We start from the raw sequence: 16,509 nt of genomic DNA, 5'->3' as shown, positions 1-16,509 counted from the left end.
GCACGTGCCCCGAGCAAACACGTAACGGCGGGAAGGGGGGTGACGCTGAGATGAGATCCGTTAGGAGTTTATAACTGCTCCCATTAGCCTCCACCACTGTGTGGACAAACACTTAAAAACGTTATGTTGTTGATGGATTGGTGGGGAGAAGATGATAATGCCTACCATGAATTGCCGATCCATCGCCCCATCATGTTTCCTCACCCTCAACCCCACCAATTGTCCATTATCCTTGTTTGGGCATGTGCCAGTCTCACTCGGTTCTCTCCACTCTAGGAACCCAACTCTGGGCTTGGAACGGGCTACAAACCAGTAGCAGTCCATCAAGCCCACATCAGGGTTACAAGCCCAACTAGCATGGCACACCTGAGATGGGCTTCTACTAGAGAGCCGAGAGTTGCCATGCACAGTAGCCTTCGTAATCATTTGGGGTCTGATCATATGCAAAAGTTTATGACAGATCCTCTGGCTAATGCACAACAGCATGACAAACCCCGAAACCCTTCAGTCGAATCGAACACCAGAAGCAATTTCACTACGAAATGGGAGGGGGACAGGGTTATTAATTAGGAAATTGTACATTACAAAGCTGCAGAAAATTAAGATCGAATCACCACGTCTGATGATTTATTTGATTTCAAGTACTCAACAGGAAAAAGAAAGGACTATAAGCAAGCATTGAATTTTCAATTTTTTCAATGCTCGTCCTTCTTATGATGATCACCCTTCCCCGCTCGCTTCCTATAATCCAGAACATCCTCATCCATTCTCTTCCCTTCAGTATTCTCCCCTTCACGCTTTCTCAAATCCGTAACATACTCATCCGGATCTTCATCATCTTTCCCCACAACAGTCTCCTTAATCTTCTGCGTGGTCTCCTTGGTCGTCTCCCACGCCCCCTTAAGCGTCTGCTTTGCCTTCTCTCCAATACCCTCCGCCGTCTCCGTGGCCTTGTTTGTGCCTTCCTTGGCCTTCTCCGCAGCCATCTCGGCCGCTCCCTTGGTCTTCTCCTTGGTTTCATGAGTATATCCTTTCGCTTTCTCTTTCACATCATGTGTCGTTTGGCTAGCTCTTTCCGTACCTTCTTTCGCTGCCTCCTTGGTTCTCTCTTCCGCCTCCTTTGCTTTCTCTTTAGCACTCTTCGTGGTTTCAGCCGTCTTTTGCTTTGTTTCTTCGGCGTAACCTTTGGCTCTCTCTTTCATTTCTTGTGTTTTTTCCTTGGCTCTTTCCGCAGTCTCGGATGCTCTGTCTCTGTCCTCATCCGCAGCATGTCGACCCTGTCAATTAAAAAACAAACAAACAAATTAAAATTGTCACAAATTATGAGCAAAACCTAACAAGGAAGTTATAATCCAGTACTTACTTCGTTGTATTTGGAGGCAGAAGTGGTGAAGGAGACGCGAGAGACTTTGCGGGAGGAGATAAAGGAGGAGGGAGGGGTTTTAGTGAGAGATTTTGAGAGGATGAAGATTTTGGTTAAGGATATGCTCGCCATTGTTGGTTTTGTTTTGCTTTGTGTCTAATATTTGCACTGCGAATTAGTACTCTGCTTGGCTATGCATGGAGGTTGGTTATAAGGTGTAGATGGGGAAGAAGGTGGAGGCATAAGGTTGCGACACGTGGAGAAGCTGATGCCACGTGTAGTATTTGTTGTATACTTTGTATGTCCTCGTCGGTGGGCGGTTTAGGAGGTCAACATGTGTTCATGCATACAATTAAGAAAAAGGAAAGTGAACAAAGAACGGTCGTAGTCTTATATCCTAGGGCCTAGGCCCATCTTTGGAAATTGATCCAAGAATTGAACTATTGGGCCAACTGTGGCCCAAAACATTCAAAACAACAACTGGTGAGCCCAATTGGTACAGTAATGTAGGAGGCCTGGTTAAACTTTTACTTACTGAGTGACCCCATCTACTTGGGTACTTGCAGACTGGTCCATTGAAGGTCCAATTCAAGAGACACTCAGACAGTCAGACTTCGGATAAGCCTCCACTCCACCAGACTCTCCACTGGTCGCCAAATCCAAATCATGGCAGCTCTCTCTTCTCTGTCTCTCCACGCTACGCCTCGTCTATCTATCCAATTTCCCTCAAAACCCATTAAGCCCTCCTTCATTCTCCCCAATTTCTTTTCTCTCTCCACCGCAGTTAAACTCTCCGGCTTAAGAGCAAAATCAATCGACGACATTGATACTTCCTTCTTCGACGATGTCGACCCCGAGGAGGAAATCGTCTTCGACCCCCCGACCCCGCCGGAGGACTTCGTTCCCCCTCCATACTTCGACGAGGGACCCATGGAAACAGAGGAAGAAATTGCCGCGGCCTACGAGGAACTGTACGGTCCCGCCTATAGCGGGGAGAGCTTATTGGGAAACGATGTGCGCGTGATGGACGCCAAGGTTAAGAAGAGTACTTGGTTCGGTTCCAGGTCGCAGAAGGATAAGGTCAAAGACGGGTTTGACGAGAGGGTAGTTCAGGTGAGGAGAGTAACCAAAGTGGTCAAGGGAGGGAAGCAGTTGCGATTTAGGGCGATTGTTGTGGTTGGGGACAAGAAGGGGCAGGTAGGTGTTGGGGTCGGCAAGGCCAAGGAGGTTATTGCCGCAGTACAAAAATCGGCGATTAATGCCAGGAGGAATATTGTTTCGGTGCCCATGACAAAGTACTTGACTTTCCCGCATAGGTAATTGGTTTTCTCGTACCTATTTGTTTTTAACTCATTGAATTTTGAGACTGGTTAACTTGGTTCTTTTGGTTTTTGATTTGTATGCTCTGCATTAACTATGTTGTGCATTGCAATAGTATTTGTTCATCAGATGTATTGCACATTGGACAACTAATTGGTTCCCTGAACTCAATGAGTTTATATCATAGGTGCAAGTGTATATGCCATTGCTGGATTGATTGGACGATTGTGAATTTTTTTTCCTATTCAGTCCTTGTTCTATATCTCTGTATTTTTACTTTAGGAACTGAGAGCTAATATCCCTACTTTAAATGTGCAATATGTTAGTCCGGGAAATGACTGCAATTTGAATAGAAATGTAATTGGTGATTTGGTTCTACTAGCATTGTAGATCCTTGCTTTGAAATCTTTCAATCCTGTCGGGTAATGGTAAATTTTCTTATCGGGACCTAGCAGTGAAGGTTCTAATCCTGAAATGTGGCATTAAGGGGCTGCAGTAATTGGAGTTATTTTAACATGCAGTCTTACATTTTACGCAAAGATGCAGGAGGTGTTTAAGTTAAAGTGAAAATTTTTAAAGAAACTGGTGTTATACCTGACTAATTGGTACCTCTATCATTTAAATATGAATCATTGGAATATTCATTCACCTTGCTTAGTTCTGCATTGTGACTGGAGCTAATTATTGTGGGCTGTTGTTTTGTTTCTCGTTTTTCAATTTGTTGTTCCATGTTGAAAATAGTTATTATGCTTCAAATTTCTCTGGGTCCAACACAATAAGTGCAGGTTTTTTTGTTTGTTCAATGATATGTTTCAAATGGTTCACTGAGTTTTTCTTGTTCCTCCTTATGTGAACTTATGAGGGTGAAACTAGGTGTAGTTGCTTCATAACCCAAGTGTTACTGGTTCTAACCAAGAAAATAACTCCCTGCAACACTAGGATTAGGCTATGTACGTTTGCTTTTCCCATACCCTGCACTTGAGTTGTTGTTGTGTTTCTCCCTTGTCTTTACGTGTAACTTATATGTGCTATTGTGGCCTTGATCAGATATATTATGGTCTTGCAACTGTGTCATGCCAATGGATGGGCCCAATTTAGGCCGATGCAGTGAATTTATGGGGGACCTGGGCATATAAGATGTATTCCAGTAGAAGCTTAGAATGATAAACATTTCCCCATTGAATGTGGGGGACGTACTCACAGACTTGACTCCATTAATGCAAAAATATGTTTATATTTTAAGAGAGATGAATGGCGGTTGAGGAACTTCTGGATGAGTACCTGTGCTTTAAAGTTCCGAGTTTTAGGAATTATGATCCCAAAATAAGTGTGTAGCCCATATTAATGCTGCATAGTAGGAAGACTATTGTTGATCATGATTCATGAGTTGAGTTGCATATCACTTTGCGAAGCTACATTTTATATGATGGATCACATTTTCATGTCGTGGATCACATTTTACTAGTTGCGGTCGTTTTGTACCGATTTATGCTATATAAATTATGTTGAGCAAATGAATGACAGATCTGACGGAGATTATGGAGCAGCAAAGGTGATGCTTAGACCTGCTGCCCCTGGTACTGGAGTGATCGCGGGAGGTGCTGTGAAAATTGTTCTCGAAATGGCAGGTGTTGAGAATGCCTTGGGAAAGCAACTCGGTAGTAATAATGCCCTTAACAACGCGAGGGCCACAGTAGTTGCAGTGTCACAAATGAGGCAGTTCCGTGATGTTGCTCGTGAGCGTGGTATCCCAATGGAAGAACTGTGGAAGTGAGGGGATTAGAAGAAGCATTGTACTGCGGATAGGAAGTGGGTTCAAAAGGCAAATGCCCCATCACACCTCACAAGAAGACTCTAGTTCTATCCCCCCCCTCCCCTGGCCCCCCTTATGAGCCGTTCTTACAAACAAAAAGCATTGTGTATTTTGTTTTTGAATCTGAAGATTCAGATTCTCTACATCTTTCTGTAATGCTTGCAAGCCAGAAAACAAATCAGCCATTTTTATCCATATTGAATCTCCAACTAAAAGACAATTAACTCTCTTAGGAACTCCCAAATGCAAGAGTTTTTTCTTTGAAGCAAAGAAAAAAAATTACACCTACTTTAGTCCATCATATGATAAGCTAAGCTCCAGATTCAAGGAATCACCCTGTGCTGGTTCTCCATTTTATGTCCATCATTCTTGAAGAAGATCGATCGCCACCACCAGGTCGATCCTTCTTCGAGGAAGCAAGCCATTTTAACACACAGTAACTGACCACCATAAGATCAATTCTGACAGTACATAGAAGAATATATGCATCTACACCCTTATAGAGGGATGCAAACCCCTCCTTTTTCAGGATTTGAGAGTATGCATCCAGTGAACTCTTGTACTTGACACCTTCACCGCAGGTCATCATCATCCTTCTGCAAAGAGTACTCATTTGGGTAAGTAGCCAAGTTAGCAGCAAGACCAGTCCCTTGAGGTAGTAAAATCTCCCCACCCAATGATTCTGCAGGGCAATGTAAAATTTTTCATCCACATATCAGAGGACAAACATCTTGCTAAATGACTAATAATTCTGTGGAATTAGAATGCTAACCGAGGCAATGATTTTTGACTTGGAAAAATTAACTAGAACAAGCCACATTTGTATGTTCAATATTTTCAAAAAGAAATTAATCAAGAATGACAGATTACAATAGTATGAATATTGTAGACGTGAGTTGTGTATATTGTATCCAGCTGTAATTAGTCAAGTGTTACGGCTGTAATTAGTCAAGTGTTACGGCACAAATTAGTCAAGTATTACGGCTGTAATTAGTCAAGTGTTATGGCACAATTTAAGGAGTAAATTTAGTCTATGTCCAGCTGGTAAGTGGTTGATTAGGTCTGTATAACACTATATATACGTGAGTCAATGAATGAAAAAAATACTTTTGTCCACTATCTGACACTATCTGACATGGTATCGGAGCCAGTACGATCGAAAACCATAAAATTTCCTGTTGTCTCTTAAAACTTCTTCTCTACAACTTTGGTTGTCTACTACTTCACGTAAAACTGCTTCTTAACTAATTCTTTTCCTTCACATAAACTTGCACTGTCTTGTCTTCCACTGCTTATTGTTCTCAACTTCCGCTGCTACCTACTACCTACCACCTCTAGATACTTCATCATGTCTGGTAATACAACTGACAACTTCAAGATCTCTCATGAGAAATTAACTGGGAGATCCAATTATGATTCTTGGTCCCGTGCTGCTCGTATGTCCATTGCTAGCAAGAAAAAACTTGGCTATATAACTGGAACAAAGAAGGCTCCTGCTACAACTGATGCTATAGCTTTTGAAACTTGGGAAGAAGAAAACTGTACGGTTCAAACATGGCTTCTTAATGCCATGGAAAATCATGTCCGAGCCCTCTTTGATCGTCTCCCTACTGCTGGCGCTATTTGGAGTGTTGTAGAGAAGACTTATTCTGTAGGTAATAATTCTTCCAAGATCTATGAATTAACCCGCAAATCTGTCAATATTAAGCAAGATGGTTGAACTCTTGAAAAATACTATGAAGAATTACAAACCATATGGCAGGAGCTTGATGCCATTAATCCTCCTAAAATCACGAATGAAAGTGATTTATGTGCTCACCTTGCAACTGTTACCAACTTTCGGGTTTATATTTTTTTGGCTGGTTTGGACTCTCATCTTGACTCAGCCCGTGCCCATGTGCTACGATCTGATCCATTACCTGATGTTCTTGAGACTTATGCAATCCTTTGTGAGGAAGATAATCGACTGACTACTATGGGGACTGAAGAGAAGACTAGTGGTGGAGCTATGGTTGCCCGTAAAGGGATTTCAGGATCATATCGATTCCCTTCTACAAAGGGACACACTCCTTTGAAATCTGCAGGTAGTACCGGGTCCTTCCCTGCCAAAGAAAGTGGGTCATCTGTTTCCCGTTCTCTTCCAAAGAAAGGAGACCGTGAATGTTCTTTTTGTGGTAAAGATCACACTGTTGACAAGTGCTGGAAGCTTCATGGCAGACCCGATTGGGCAGATGACTTGATTGGTAAGAAACAAGGGAGTCGAGCTTCTCTTGTGACCACCACAACAATTGATGATGACACTGAACTTGAGAAAAAGGACATGTCAGGTAACTTTAGTTTTGCTCTATGTACTTCTGTGTCTGCTTGTAATAATGCATGGATAGTTGATACTGGAGCGACTGATCATATGACTAATGACTCTAGAAAATTTACTACCTTCACTAAAAATCACTCCAAGTTTTTTGTCACCACAGCCAATGGCCAAACTGCTCCTGTCACTGGTACAGGAACCATCCAACTTACCCCTACCATTGTCTTATCTAATGTGCTTCTTGTTCCATCTTTAGACCGTGATTTGTTATCTGTGTCTAAACTTATGACTGCCTATTCTTGTCATTTTTTTCCAAAACATTGTATTTTTCAGGATCTTTACACTCAGGAGGAGATTGGGTGTGGTTCTAAGAGAGGGGACTTATGGTACTTCAGTGGCATTGGATCTGATGTTGTGGCAAATCACACTAGTACCCACCTGTTGAGGAATGAAAAGTTGATTCGTTTATGGCATCAACGTTTAGGACATCCATCTTTAGGCTATCTAAAACATTTGTTTCCTTCATTATTTAAATCTGACGTGTTTCGTAACTTCAATTGTTGTGAGACCTGTGTTTTTGCTAAAAGTCACCGCAATATTTTTCCCTTAAGTGATTCTGCATCGATAAAACCTTTTGCTTTGATTCATTCTGATGTCTGGGGTCCATCCCAAAATCCTACCTCTGGTGGTATGCGATGGTTCATTTCATTTATTGATGATTGCTCTCGTACTACATGGATTTATTTGTTTAAAAACAAGAGTGACGTCCCTCGTATTGTTAAACAATTTTGTACTATGGTTCAAACTCAGTTTGATACACCTGTTAGGGTTCTTCGCTCAGACAATGGAAGGGAATATGTCAATGAAACTCTTACCACCTTTTTTCAGTCACGTTGAATACTTCACCAGACTTCTTGTCCCTATACTCCACAACAAAACGGTGTGGCTGAGAGACGCAATCGTCAACTTTTGGAGGTTACCCGAGCTCTACTAATAGATAAACATGTTCCAAAATACCTATGGGGGGATGCCTTATTATCTGCCATGTATGTCATCAACAGGGTACCTTCTCGCATCCTTCAATACAAAACTCCACTACAAGTCCTTACTACTCATATGACAATTGCGCCTCCCATTCCTAATCTTCCTCCCAAAGTTTTTGGTTGTGTGGCTTATGTTCATGTTCACCCTCATCAAAGGAGTAAACTTGATCCCTGTGCCATTAAGTGTGTCTTTGTGGGGTACGCTCCTTACAAAAAGGGCTATCGGTGTTATCATCCTCCCACTCAAAAGTTCTATGTAACTATGGATGTTACCTTCAATGAAGATTTGTCCTATTTTTTCCCAAATGCCTCTTCTCCTCAGGGGGAGAGTATGAATATGGATATGGATGATAATAGTCATTGGGATCCACTTACAGTCACTCCACCAGAAACTTCCACTCCTCCACCAGATATTCCACCTCCACCATCGACTACTCTTGATGCTGTACCTGAACCGACTACCCATACTTTACCCAGAAATACCACTTCAGCTACTGTGCCCGACTGTCAAGGAACTAGTGATTGGATGCCAACATCTGAAATCAGTCCTGAAACTACCGAGAAACCACAAGAAGACCACGTCCAGAGTCCAAATGAGGTAATTTCTGAAATAAATGATGTTTTATCTAATTCTTCCAATATGCCTGAATTTGAGTCTACTATCCCAGCATATCAGTTACCTGCTCGGACAAACCGAGGCAAGTCAAAACTTCAATATTCTGCCGACTTGAATGCTAAAGCCAAATATCCTATAGGCAATCATGTGTCAACCCATAGAGTACCCAAGTCATATGAGTCGTTTTTATATCAAATATCTACTGTATCTATTCCAAGACAGGTAAAAGAAGCATTAGCAGACACTAAGTGGACTGAAGCTATGGCTGAAGAAATGAGAGCATTACAAAAGAATGATACTTGGGACATAGTTCAGTTACCTCCGGGGAAGAAAACTATTGGGTGTAGATGGATTTTTACTATCAAATATAATGCTGATGGATCGATAGAAAGATACAAAGCAAGACTGGTGGCCAAAGGTTACAATCAGAGATTCGGGGTGGATTATAATGAGACTTTTGCACCGGTAGCAAAGATCAACACTGTAAGAGTATTGTTATCTGTAGCCGCAAATAATGATTGGCATTTGTTACAATATGACGTAAAGAATGCCTTTTTACATGGTCAGTTAAAGGAAGATGTATACATGGATCTACCACCTGGAGTTTCAGAACAACCTAAAATGGTGTGCAAGTTAAAGAGAGCGTTATATGGCTTAAAATAGTCTCCCCGAGCTTGGTTTGGTAAATTTGCTTTGTCAATGAAAAAGTTTGGATACAGACAAAGTAACTCAGACCATACCTTATTTCTGAAGCACAAGAAAGACAAGGTAACTGCTTTAATTATTTATGTGGATGATATGATATTGACAGGGAATGATAGTGTTGAGATAGAAAATTTAAAAAAACTTATGTCAAATGAATTTGAGATGAAAGAACTTGGAGAATTGAAGTACTTTCTTGGCATAGAGGTGATACGGTCAAATCAAGGAATATTTCTTTCCCAGAGAAAATATATCCTAGACTTATTGACTGATACAGGGATGCTTGCTTGCAAACCAGTTGACACACCAATTGAACAAAATCATAAGCTACATGAAGACCCGGGAGAGGTTCCTACCAACAAGGAGAGGTATCAACGTCTAGTAGGCAGATTAATTTATCTATCTCATACTAGACCTGATATTGCTTATGCTGTTAGTGTGGTAAGTCAATTCATGCATACACCTAGTGAGAGACATATGGATGCAGTCATTCGAATTCTTCGATACTTGAAGAGTGCACCTGGAAAAGGTGTCATGTTCACAAAGAATGGTCACTTAGATGTTGAGGGTTATACTGATGCTGATTGGGCAGGTGATAATACAAATAGACGTTCTACTTCAGGTTACTTCACTTTTGTTGGAGGTAACCTTGTTATGTGGAGAAGTAAGAAACAAAAGGTTGTCTCTCGATCAAGTGCAGAGGCTGAGTATAGAGCAATGTCCTATGGAATATGTGAATTATTGTGGATTAAATATTTGTTGAGAGATCTCGGGTATAAGCCGAGTTCTGCTATGTCCTTGTACTGTGACAATAAGGCTGCGATTGCTATTGCACATAACCCGGTACAACATGACCGCACCAAACATGTGGAGGTAGATAGGAACTTTATCAAAGAAAAACTAGAAGCACAGATTATTGATGTACCATTTGTGAAGTCTGAAGATCAGTTAGCTGATGTCTTGACAAAGGCGGTTTCTAGTGTTGTGTTTTCTAACTCACTTGACAAGTTGGGCATGGTAGATCTTTACGCACCAACTTGAGGGGGAGTGTAGACGTGAGTTGTGTATATTGTATCCAGCTGTAATTAGTCAAGTGTTACGGCTGTAATTAGTCTGTAATTAGTCAAGTGTTACGGCACAAATTAGTCAAGTATTACGGCTGTAATTAGTCAAGTGTTATGGCACAATTTAAGGAGTAAATTTAGTCTATGTCCAGCTGGTAAGTGGTTGATTAGGTCTGTATAACACTATATATACGTGAGTCAATGAATGAAAAAAATACTTTTGTCCACTATCTGACACTATCTGACAAATATATAATAAAGGATGATGAGTAGAAACTCGGAACCAAATGCACTAACATAAGACCCTCAGCAATACTTATATGTTCTTATGTTTCTACTAACCCGCAGCCCAAGCAATCCAAGTAACAGCCATGGGCTCGTGGCCTTTATAATTCCAGTCAATGCCCAGTCACGCAAAATACCTTCAAGAACTGAAACATTGCACCCACGGTAAATTCCAGCAATGCCATCCGATCTGAGTGTTTTCTTGCAGACATCAACTAGACCATTGAACTGCCTTTTGCTCTCTCTGCAAGTCTTGATATCATTGGCCAGGCGTGTCTGGGCATAATACAATGGATGTGTAAAAAAACTATATGTAGCACTGGCAAGACCCCCTGCCAAAGAGATACTTGCAAACCATTTCCAGAAACCATCTTTGTCTATCTTATAATATCCCCGAATACTCTTAAAATGGCTCTCAAAAGCACAACTCAGGACCTGCCATACAGATAACAAGTAGGCATGACTCATGAGGTTTCTCCGAGAACAAGCAGCACATTGCAAAAAGACAAAAACAAGAGATTAGAAGGACACAAGTTTAACTGATTTCTGACAGTCAAAACTTTGAGAGTCATTAAAAAAAAATGGATAGCGAGTTTATAGTGATTGTTACCCTGGTATAGACATATCTAATGACATCTACGCCGTTGCCTCTCCACAGAGAAATGATACCTTCATTCTTGATTACCCTGGTAAAGCAGTTCAGTTTTCCTTTGTAAGGCTCCAACAGCCGACCTGACTTAATTATCTCATTATCTCATTCTGGTTCTGGATCAAGAAGTTTACTCGCCCAATCGGAGCAGCTGCTGTCATGTTAACTATATTTGACAGTCCTACCAAAAATTGAGTTAGAGTGGGAACATTGCGTTTTTCTGTTGGCTGTCCTACAAAAACTTGTGGAGGAATCAGAACTGATGAAGCCATTTGACAAGCTGGCAGCAAAGGATTATGCTGTCCTCCATTCAAATATGGGCTTCCACTGCAGTGAAATTGGATCCCTGATGTGAAGGATTTGGAAGAAAAATACTTGGTGAAGAGGTAAGGTTGACCATGTATCTTTTCAACTACAGATGGATGTTTTGATCCATTAGCCCTTCTGCTACTCATTTTGATTTCCTGCAACCAATTTAGCAGAACAAAAAGTCTAAAAGAAGGATGTTCCTATAAAACCAAAGAAAATGGCATATTCATTGAAAACATAAGAAGCAACCACTGTGAGAACATAATGGGAAAACCATAAACATATTGGAAAACAATAGAGCTTATTCTATTAATTTAGTCTATTGTTGGCACTTACAAGATCTGCAGACTGTTTACGTTTATAGTTTGACGACCCAAAAAGAAGGGGAATTAAGTCTTGGCTTAATCTAGATTCTGTCATTGAACTTTCAAAAGTACCCTAATAGAACAGTCCATAAGCACATACAGAATGCACAAATAAAATCCGACTTTGCTCTGTTTGATTCACAACGACGATAAGACATTTCCTATATTTTGTCTAGAAGAGGCAGGTAGACAATGAATCGAAGCAAAATAATCTGACTCACCTCAAACACTTTTTAGCTTTGTATTTGTATCCAGAGCTACAATACCACAACCTGCCCCTGTAAATAACGTAAATAGACGATGAGAAGCTAATGATATAGAAAAATGTTTTTAAGCAAAGAAGTAATGGGAGCTCAAGAATGAAACATCCATACAAAAGTTTTAAAAAAAAATCCACAACCCAGCAAGCTGTTCTCTGTTTCAATGAGTATATGGTGAAGAAAGGAGGCTCCTTTTGGGGTTTTGGCAAGAACCCCAGATGAGAGCTGGAGGAGAAAATGTGCAGACGAAGATGAAAAGGTACTGACTCTGGATTCTGTAACAAGAAAATACGAGTTTGCAGGAGCTGTACAAATAGACAGCTGTGCTGTGCATTCTTTTACATGGGCTGGCCCATTCCTTTTCTATGAGCCATTATTTAATCTTAAATTAAAAAGTTGTTTAGCTCTGAGAAGTCAGAATGTTGTTGTGTTTTTGATTTTCTGTTAGCTTTCAGAACGTTAATTTAGAGATAAAATTGATTTCTAATTTGTCTTCCTAATTACTTATTAGATGATCACTAACTATCACCATCTCTACTGCTTTCTTCCTTCGGTTTTTAGTGCTTAAATATGACAGAACCCCCCCAATGGAATCCAAACCTTATTTGTTAGGAAATCCCTGTTGATCATCATTTCCCTCGGCATCAATCTTACCTCAAGAAAAATATCAGCACTAGAAGCACGGAAAAGGGTACTTAGCATGGCAAACTGTTTACAACACTAACAATATGATAATTCAAGATTTTTTCTTTTAAGCAAAGGAAAAAACTACACCTACTTTAGTCCATCATATGATAAGCTAAGCTCCAGATTCAAGGAATCACCCTGCACTGGTTTTCCATTTTATGTCAATCATTGTTGAAGAAGATTGATCGCCACCACCAGATCGATCCTTCTTCGAGGAAGCAAGCCATTTTAACACACAGTAAGTGACCACCATAAGACCAAATCTGACAGTATGTAGAAGAATATATGCATCTACACCCTTATAGAGGGATGCAAACCCCTCCCTTTTCAGGATTTGAGAGTATGCATCCAGTGAACTCTTGTACTTGACACCTTCACCGCAGGTCATCATCATCCTTCTGCAGATAGTATTCATTGGGTAAGTAGCCAAGCTAGCAGCAAGAACAGTCCCTTCAAATAGTAAATGCTCCGCCACCCAATCATTCTGCAGAGCAAGGTACAAATTTTCATTCACGTACCAGAGGACAAACATCTTGCTAAATCCCTGATGATTCTGTGGAATTAGAATGCTAAACTAGGCAATGATTTTTAAAATTGGAAAAATTAACTGGAACAGGCCACATATGTGTGTTCAATAATTGCAAAAAGAAATTAATCAAGAATAACAGATTACAATAGTATGATGGGGGATGATGAGTAGAAACTTGGAACCAAATGCATTAACATACGACCCTCAGCAATACTTATATAAGTTCTTATGTTTCTACTAACCTGCAACCCAAGCAATCCCAGAAACAGCCCTTCGTTCGTGGCCTTAGTAATCCCAATAAAGGCCCAGGTATGCAAAATTATTTCAAGAACTGAAACATTATACCCACGGTAAATTCCAGCAATGCCATCCGATCTGAGGGTTTTCTTGCAGACATCAACTAGACCATTGAACTGCCTTTTGCTTTCTCTGGAAGGCTTGATATCATTGGTCAGGCGTGTCTGGGCATAATACAATGGATGTGTAAAAAAACTATATGTAGCACCGGCAAGACCCTCTGCCAAAGAGACACCTGCAAACCATTTCCAGAAACCATCTTTGTTTATCTTATAATATCCCCGAATACTCTCAACATGGCTCTCAAAAGCACGACTCAGGACCTGCCATACAGATAACAAGTAGGCATGACTCATGAGGCTTACCGAGAACAAGCAGCATATTGCAAAATGAAAAAACACTGGATAACGAGTTTATAGTGAATGTTACCTTTTTATAGACATATCCAATGACATGTACGCCGTTGCCTCTCCACAGAGAAATGATACCTTCATTCTTGATTACTCTGGTAAAGCAGTTCAGTTTTCCTTTGTAAGGCTCCAAAAGCCGACCTGATTTAATCATCTCATCCTGGTTCTGGATCAAGAAGTTTACTCGCCTAATCGGAGCAGCTGCTGTCATGTTAGCTATATTTAAAAATCCTGCTACAAATTGAGGTAGAATATGATTATTCCATTTTTCTGTTGGTTGTCCTACAAAAACTGGTGGAGGAATCACAACTGATGAAGCCATTTGAAAAGCTGGCAGCAAAGGACTCTGCTGTCCTCCATTCAAATATGGGCTTCCACTGCAGTGAAATGGGATCCCTGATGTGAAGGATTGAGAAGAAAAATTCTTCGTGAAGAGGTAAGGTTGACCGTGTATCTTTTCAACTACAGATGGATGTTTCGATCCATTAGCCCTTCTGCTACTCATTTTTATTTCCTGCAACCGATTTAGCATCACAACATGTCAAAGAGAAGGATGTTCCAATGAAACCAAAAAAAATGGCATACTCATCGAAAATGTAAGAAGCATCCACTGTGAAAACATCATGGGAAAATAATAAACGTATTGGAAAACAATAGAGCTTATTCTATTAGTTTAGTCTATTGTTGACACTTACAAGATCTACAGACTGTTTACAGTTATAGTTTGAAGACCCAAATAGACAGGGAATTAGGTCTTGGCCAAATGAATAAGCTTCCCATTGCAAGACCCGTGACTCTTGGAGGTCATGGGTTCAATCTCCCCTTCCCCACTTATCTAGATAAAAAGAAAACAATTAGACAAGATTTTTGCATGAATTGGTGAAAGCATCAGCTTCAAATAACATGTATTTTTTGTTTTCCAACTACCCATATTTGGTAGGTAAAGGTAAACAACACCCTTGCACATGATTTCCATAATAGGTAGGGTTGGAGATATGCAAGATGTACGCACATGTTCTCCTCTAAAAACTCGAGAATATACAAGACGTAACCAACTTTCCCTACATAATATGTAGGGAGGTTGTTTACGGGGCTTGAACTTGTGATATCTAGGCTTGAACTTGTGATATCTAAGTTGCACCTACTTAACATCTGGGTCACATGTTCGCCTCTAATTACCCATATTTGTTGTTTTCCCAAATTTTGATACGTTCTTCGGAAGGCAAAAAAAGCATTTTTCATGTTTCCTAGCCAAAAACAAACAGAGTTGATAAAATAATTGGGATATATGCGATCAACCTATGCGACCACAAGGTTGAGAAGAAAACACAAACCCGTAATTAATTTCTCATGGAGCCTCGGAAGAGAAGATATTATTTCCCCCAGGATTGACCAGCATCAAACGATATGTATTTTTCACTGATAAAACCCAAGTTAAAACTCTTCAGCTCATGCTATTACATATTCTCCTAGTGCCTGTCATTGAGCTTTGAAAAAATACCCTAGTAGAACAGTCGATAAGCACAAACAGAATGCACACATCAAATCAGACTTTGCTATGTTTGATTCACAACGACGCTTAGATAGTTCCTATTTTTTTGTAAGAAGATCCAAGTAGACGATGAACCAAAGCAAAATAATCCGACTCACCTCAAACACCTTTTGGCTTTGAACTTGTATCCAGAGCTACAATAGCACAACCTTCCCCTGTATACAAAATGTAAGACAATAAGAAGCTAATGGTATAGAAGAATGTTTTTAAGCAAAGAAGTAAAAGGGAGCTCAAGAATGAAACAGCCGTACAAAAGTTCAAAAAAAAAACCCACAACCCAACAAGCTGGTCTCTGTTTCGCTAGTATATGGTGAAGAAAAGAGGCTCCTTTTTGGATTTTGGCAAGAACCCCAAATGAGACCTGGAGGAGAAAGTGTGGCGGGGAAGATGAAAAGGCACTGACTCCGGATTCTGTAAAAAGGAAGTACGAGTGTGCATGAGCTGAACACAGAACAGCTGATAGACAGCTGTGCATTCTTTTACATGGGCTGGCCCATTCTGAGACGTATTTGCTAGTCCCAACTTACATTGATCCGACCCATTGCTTTCCATGAGCCATTGTTGAATCTTGAATTTAACAAGTTGTTTAGCTCTCAGAAGTCAGAACGTGGTTGTTTCTCGATTTTTTTTACTGCTTAGATAGTTGGGAATTCTGGTAAACAAAGCAGAGAATTAACTGCACTTATTTCAGGCGAACGAACATAGCAATATAGCACAGGTAATGAACACCTAGTATGGTGTTCATTATAGGGATCTCAAAATTTTGGATTTGCATTAAGATGAAAATGAAGTAAACAGATACTCAAGATCTAGTTCTTGGGATCCCTATCATGGCTGTAAATCAAATTTTCTCTGTAGTCATTTTTTTTTTTTGTAATATAAAAACTAAATTTGTTGTCTACACAAACAATAAGATTTTTTCTTTTAAGCAAAG

At 40.3% G+C, this 16,509-nt stretch overlaps 4 protein-coding genes across 6 annotated transcripts; 1 reads left to right on the top strand and 3 right to left on the bottom strand.

The window, feature by feature from the left end:
* Positions 1–517: 517 nt before the first annotated feature.
* On the bottom strand, positions 518–1,512 carry LOC120006723 (late embryogenesis abundant protein 1-like). Its single transcript, XM_038856865.1, has 2 exons — positions 1,364–1,512; positions 518–1,277 (listed from the first exon to the last, which is right to left on the bottom strand). Exons 1-2 carry the CDS (start codon positions 1,493–1,495, stop codon positions 696–698), a joined length of 714 nt encoding a protein of 237 aa, XP_038712793.1. The 5' UTR covers positions 1,496–1,512; the 3' UTR covers positions 518–695.
* Positions 1,513–1,951: 439 nt separating this feature from the next.
* On the top strand, positions 1,952–4,716 carry LOC120006283 (30S ribosomal protein S5, chloroplastic). Its single transcript, XM_038856266.1, has 2 exons — positions 1,952–2,679; positions 4,208–4,716. The coding sequence occupies exons 1-2, from the start codon at positions 2,030–2,032 to the stop codon at positions 4,455–4,457; spliced, it is 900 nt and encodes a 299-aa protein (XP_038712194.1). The 5' UTR covers positions 1,952–2,029; the 3' UTR covers positions 4,458–4,716.
* Positions 4,717–10,538: 5,822 nt separating this feature from the next.
* On the bottom strand, positions 10,539–11,895 carry LOC120005515 (ADP,ATP carrier protein 3, mitochondrial-like). Its single transcript, XM_038855180.1, has 3 exons — positions 11,812–11,895; positions 11,301–11,630; positions 10,539–10,952 (listed from the first exon to the last, which is right to left on the bottom strand). The coding sequence occupies exons 1-3, from the start codon at positions 11,893–11,895 to the stop codon at positions 10,539–10,541; spliced, it is 828 nt and encodes a 275-aa protein (XP_038711108.1).
* Positions 10,892–15,717, bottom strand: LOC120006282 (ADP,ATP carrier protein 3, mitochondrial-like). Of its 3 annotated transcripts, XR_005469966.1 has the most exons (7): positions 15,674–15,717; positions 14,043–14,537; positions 13,559–13,936; positions 13,085–13,271; positions 12,062–12,118; positions 11,128–11,203; positions 10,892–10,952 (listed from the first exon to the last, which is right to left on the bottom strand). XR_005469966.1 is itself a non-coding variant. In XM_038856264.1 (4 exons), the coding sequence occupies exons 2-4, from the start codon at positions 14,526–14,528 to the stop codon at positions 12,921–12,923; spliced, it is 1,215 nt and encodes a 404-aa protein (XP_038712192.1). In that variant the 5' UTR covers positions 14,529–14,537; positions 15,674–15,717; the 3' UTR covers positions 12,775–12,920. The 3 variants fall into 3 exon arrangements, 1 of the variants encoding a protein (XP_038712192.1); XR_005469965.1 differs by lacking the exon at positions 10,892–10,952 and having other exon boundaries at positions 11,137–11,203; positions 12,879–13,271; XM_038856264.1 differs by lacking the exons at positions 10,892–10,952; positions 11,128–11,203; positions 12,062–12,118 and having other exon boundaries at positions 12,775–13,271.
* Between the last annotated feature and the right edge of the window lie 792 nt (positions 15,718–16,509).

Source organism: Tripterygium wilfordii, chromosome 9, assembly GCF_013401445.1.
Source record: "Tripterygium wilfordii isolate XIE 37 chromosome 9, ASM1340144v1, whole genome shotgun sequence".
NCBI lineage: Eukaryota > Viridiplantae > Streptophyta > Magnoliopsida > Celastrales > Celastraceae > Tripterygium > Tripterygium wilfordii.
The sequence above is the reverse complement of the archived record's forward strand: the minus strand, read 5'-3'. Positions and strand labels throughout refer to the sequence as shown.

What these genes read in the sequence shown, in the direction of transcription:
- LOC120005515 (XM_038855180.1), bottom strand. Translation starts at nt 11,895, where the DNA reads ATGACAGAATCTAGATTAAGCCAAGACTTAATTCCCCTTCTTTTTGGG. An exon ending in GTAAACAGTCTGCAGATCTT is followed by an intron (nt 11,631 to 11,811) that starts GTAAGTGCCAAC and finishes AATTGGTTGCAG; the next exon opens with GAAATCAAAATGAGTAGCAG. An exon ending in CAGCTGCTCCGATTGGGCGA is followed by an intron (nt 10,953 to 11,300) that starts GTAAACTTCTTG and finishes TCTGTATGGCAG; the next exon opens with GTCCTGAGTTGTGCTTTTGA.
- LOC120006283 (XM_038856266.1), top strand. Translation starts at nt 2,030, where the DNA reads ATGGCAGCTCTCTCTTCTCTGTCTCTCCACGCTACGCCTCGTCTATCT. An exon ending in TACTTGACTTTCCCGCATAG is followed by an intron (nt 2,680 to 4,207) that starts GTAATTGGTTTT and finishes AATGAATGACAG; the next exon opens with ATCTGACGGAGATTATGGAG.
- LOC120006282 (XM_038856264.1), bottom strand. Translation starts at nt 14,528, where the DNA reads ATGAGTAGCAGAAGGGCTAATGGATCGAAACATCCATCTGTAGTTGAA. An exon ending in TTGGATATGTCTATAAAAAG is followed by an intron (nt 13,937 to 14,042) that starts GTAACATTCACT and finishes TCTGTATGGCAG; the next exon opens with GTCCTGAGTCGTGCTTTTGA. An exon ending in TGGGATTGCTTGGGTTGCAG is followed by an intron (nt 13,272 to 13,558) that starts GTTAGTAGAAAC and finishes CTTGCTCTGCAG; the next exon opens with AATGATTGGGTGGCGGAGCA.
- LOC120006723 (XM_038856865.1), bottom strand. Translation starts at nt 1,495, where the DNA reads ATGGCGAGCATATCCTTAACCAAAATCTTCATCCTCTCAAAATCTCTC. An exon ending in CTGCCTCCAAATACAACGAA is followed by an intron (nt 1,278 to 1,363) that starts GTAAGTACTGGA and finishes TTTAATTGACAG; the next exon opens with GGTCGACATGCTGCGGATGA.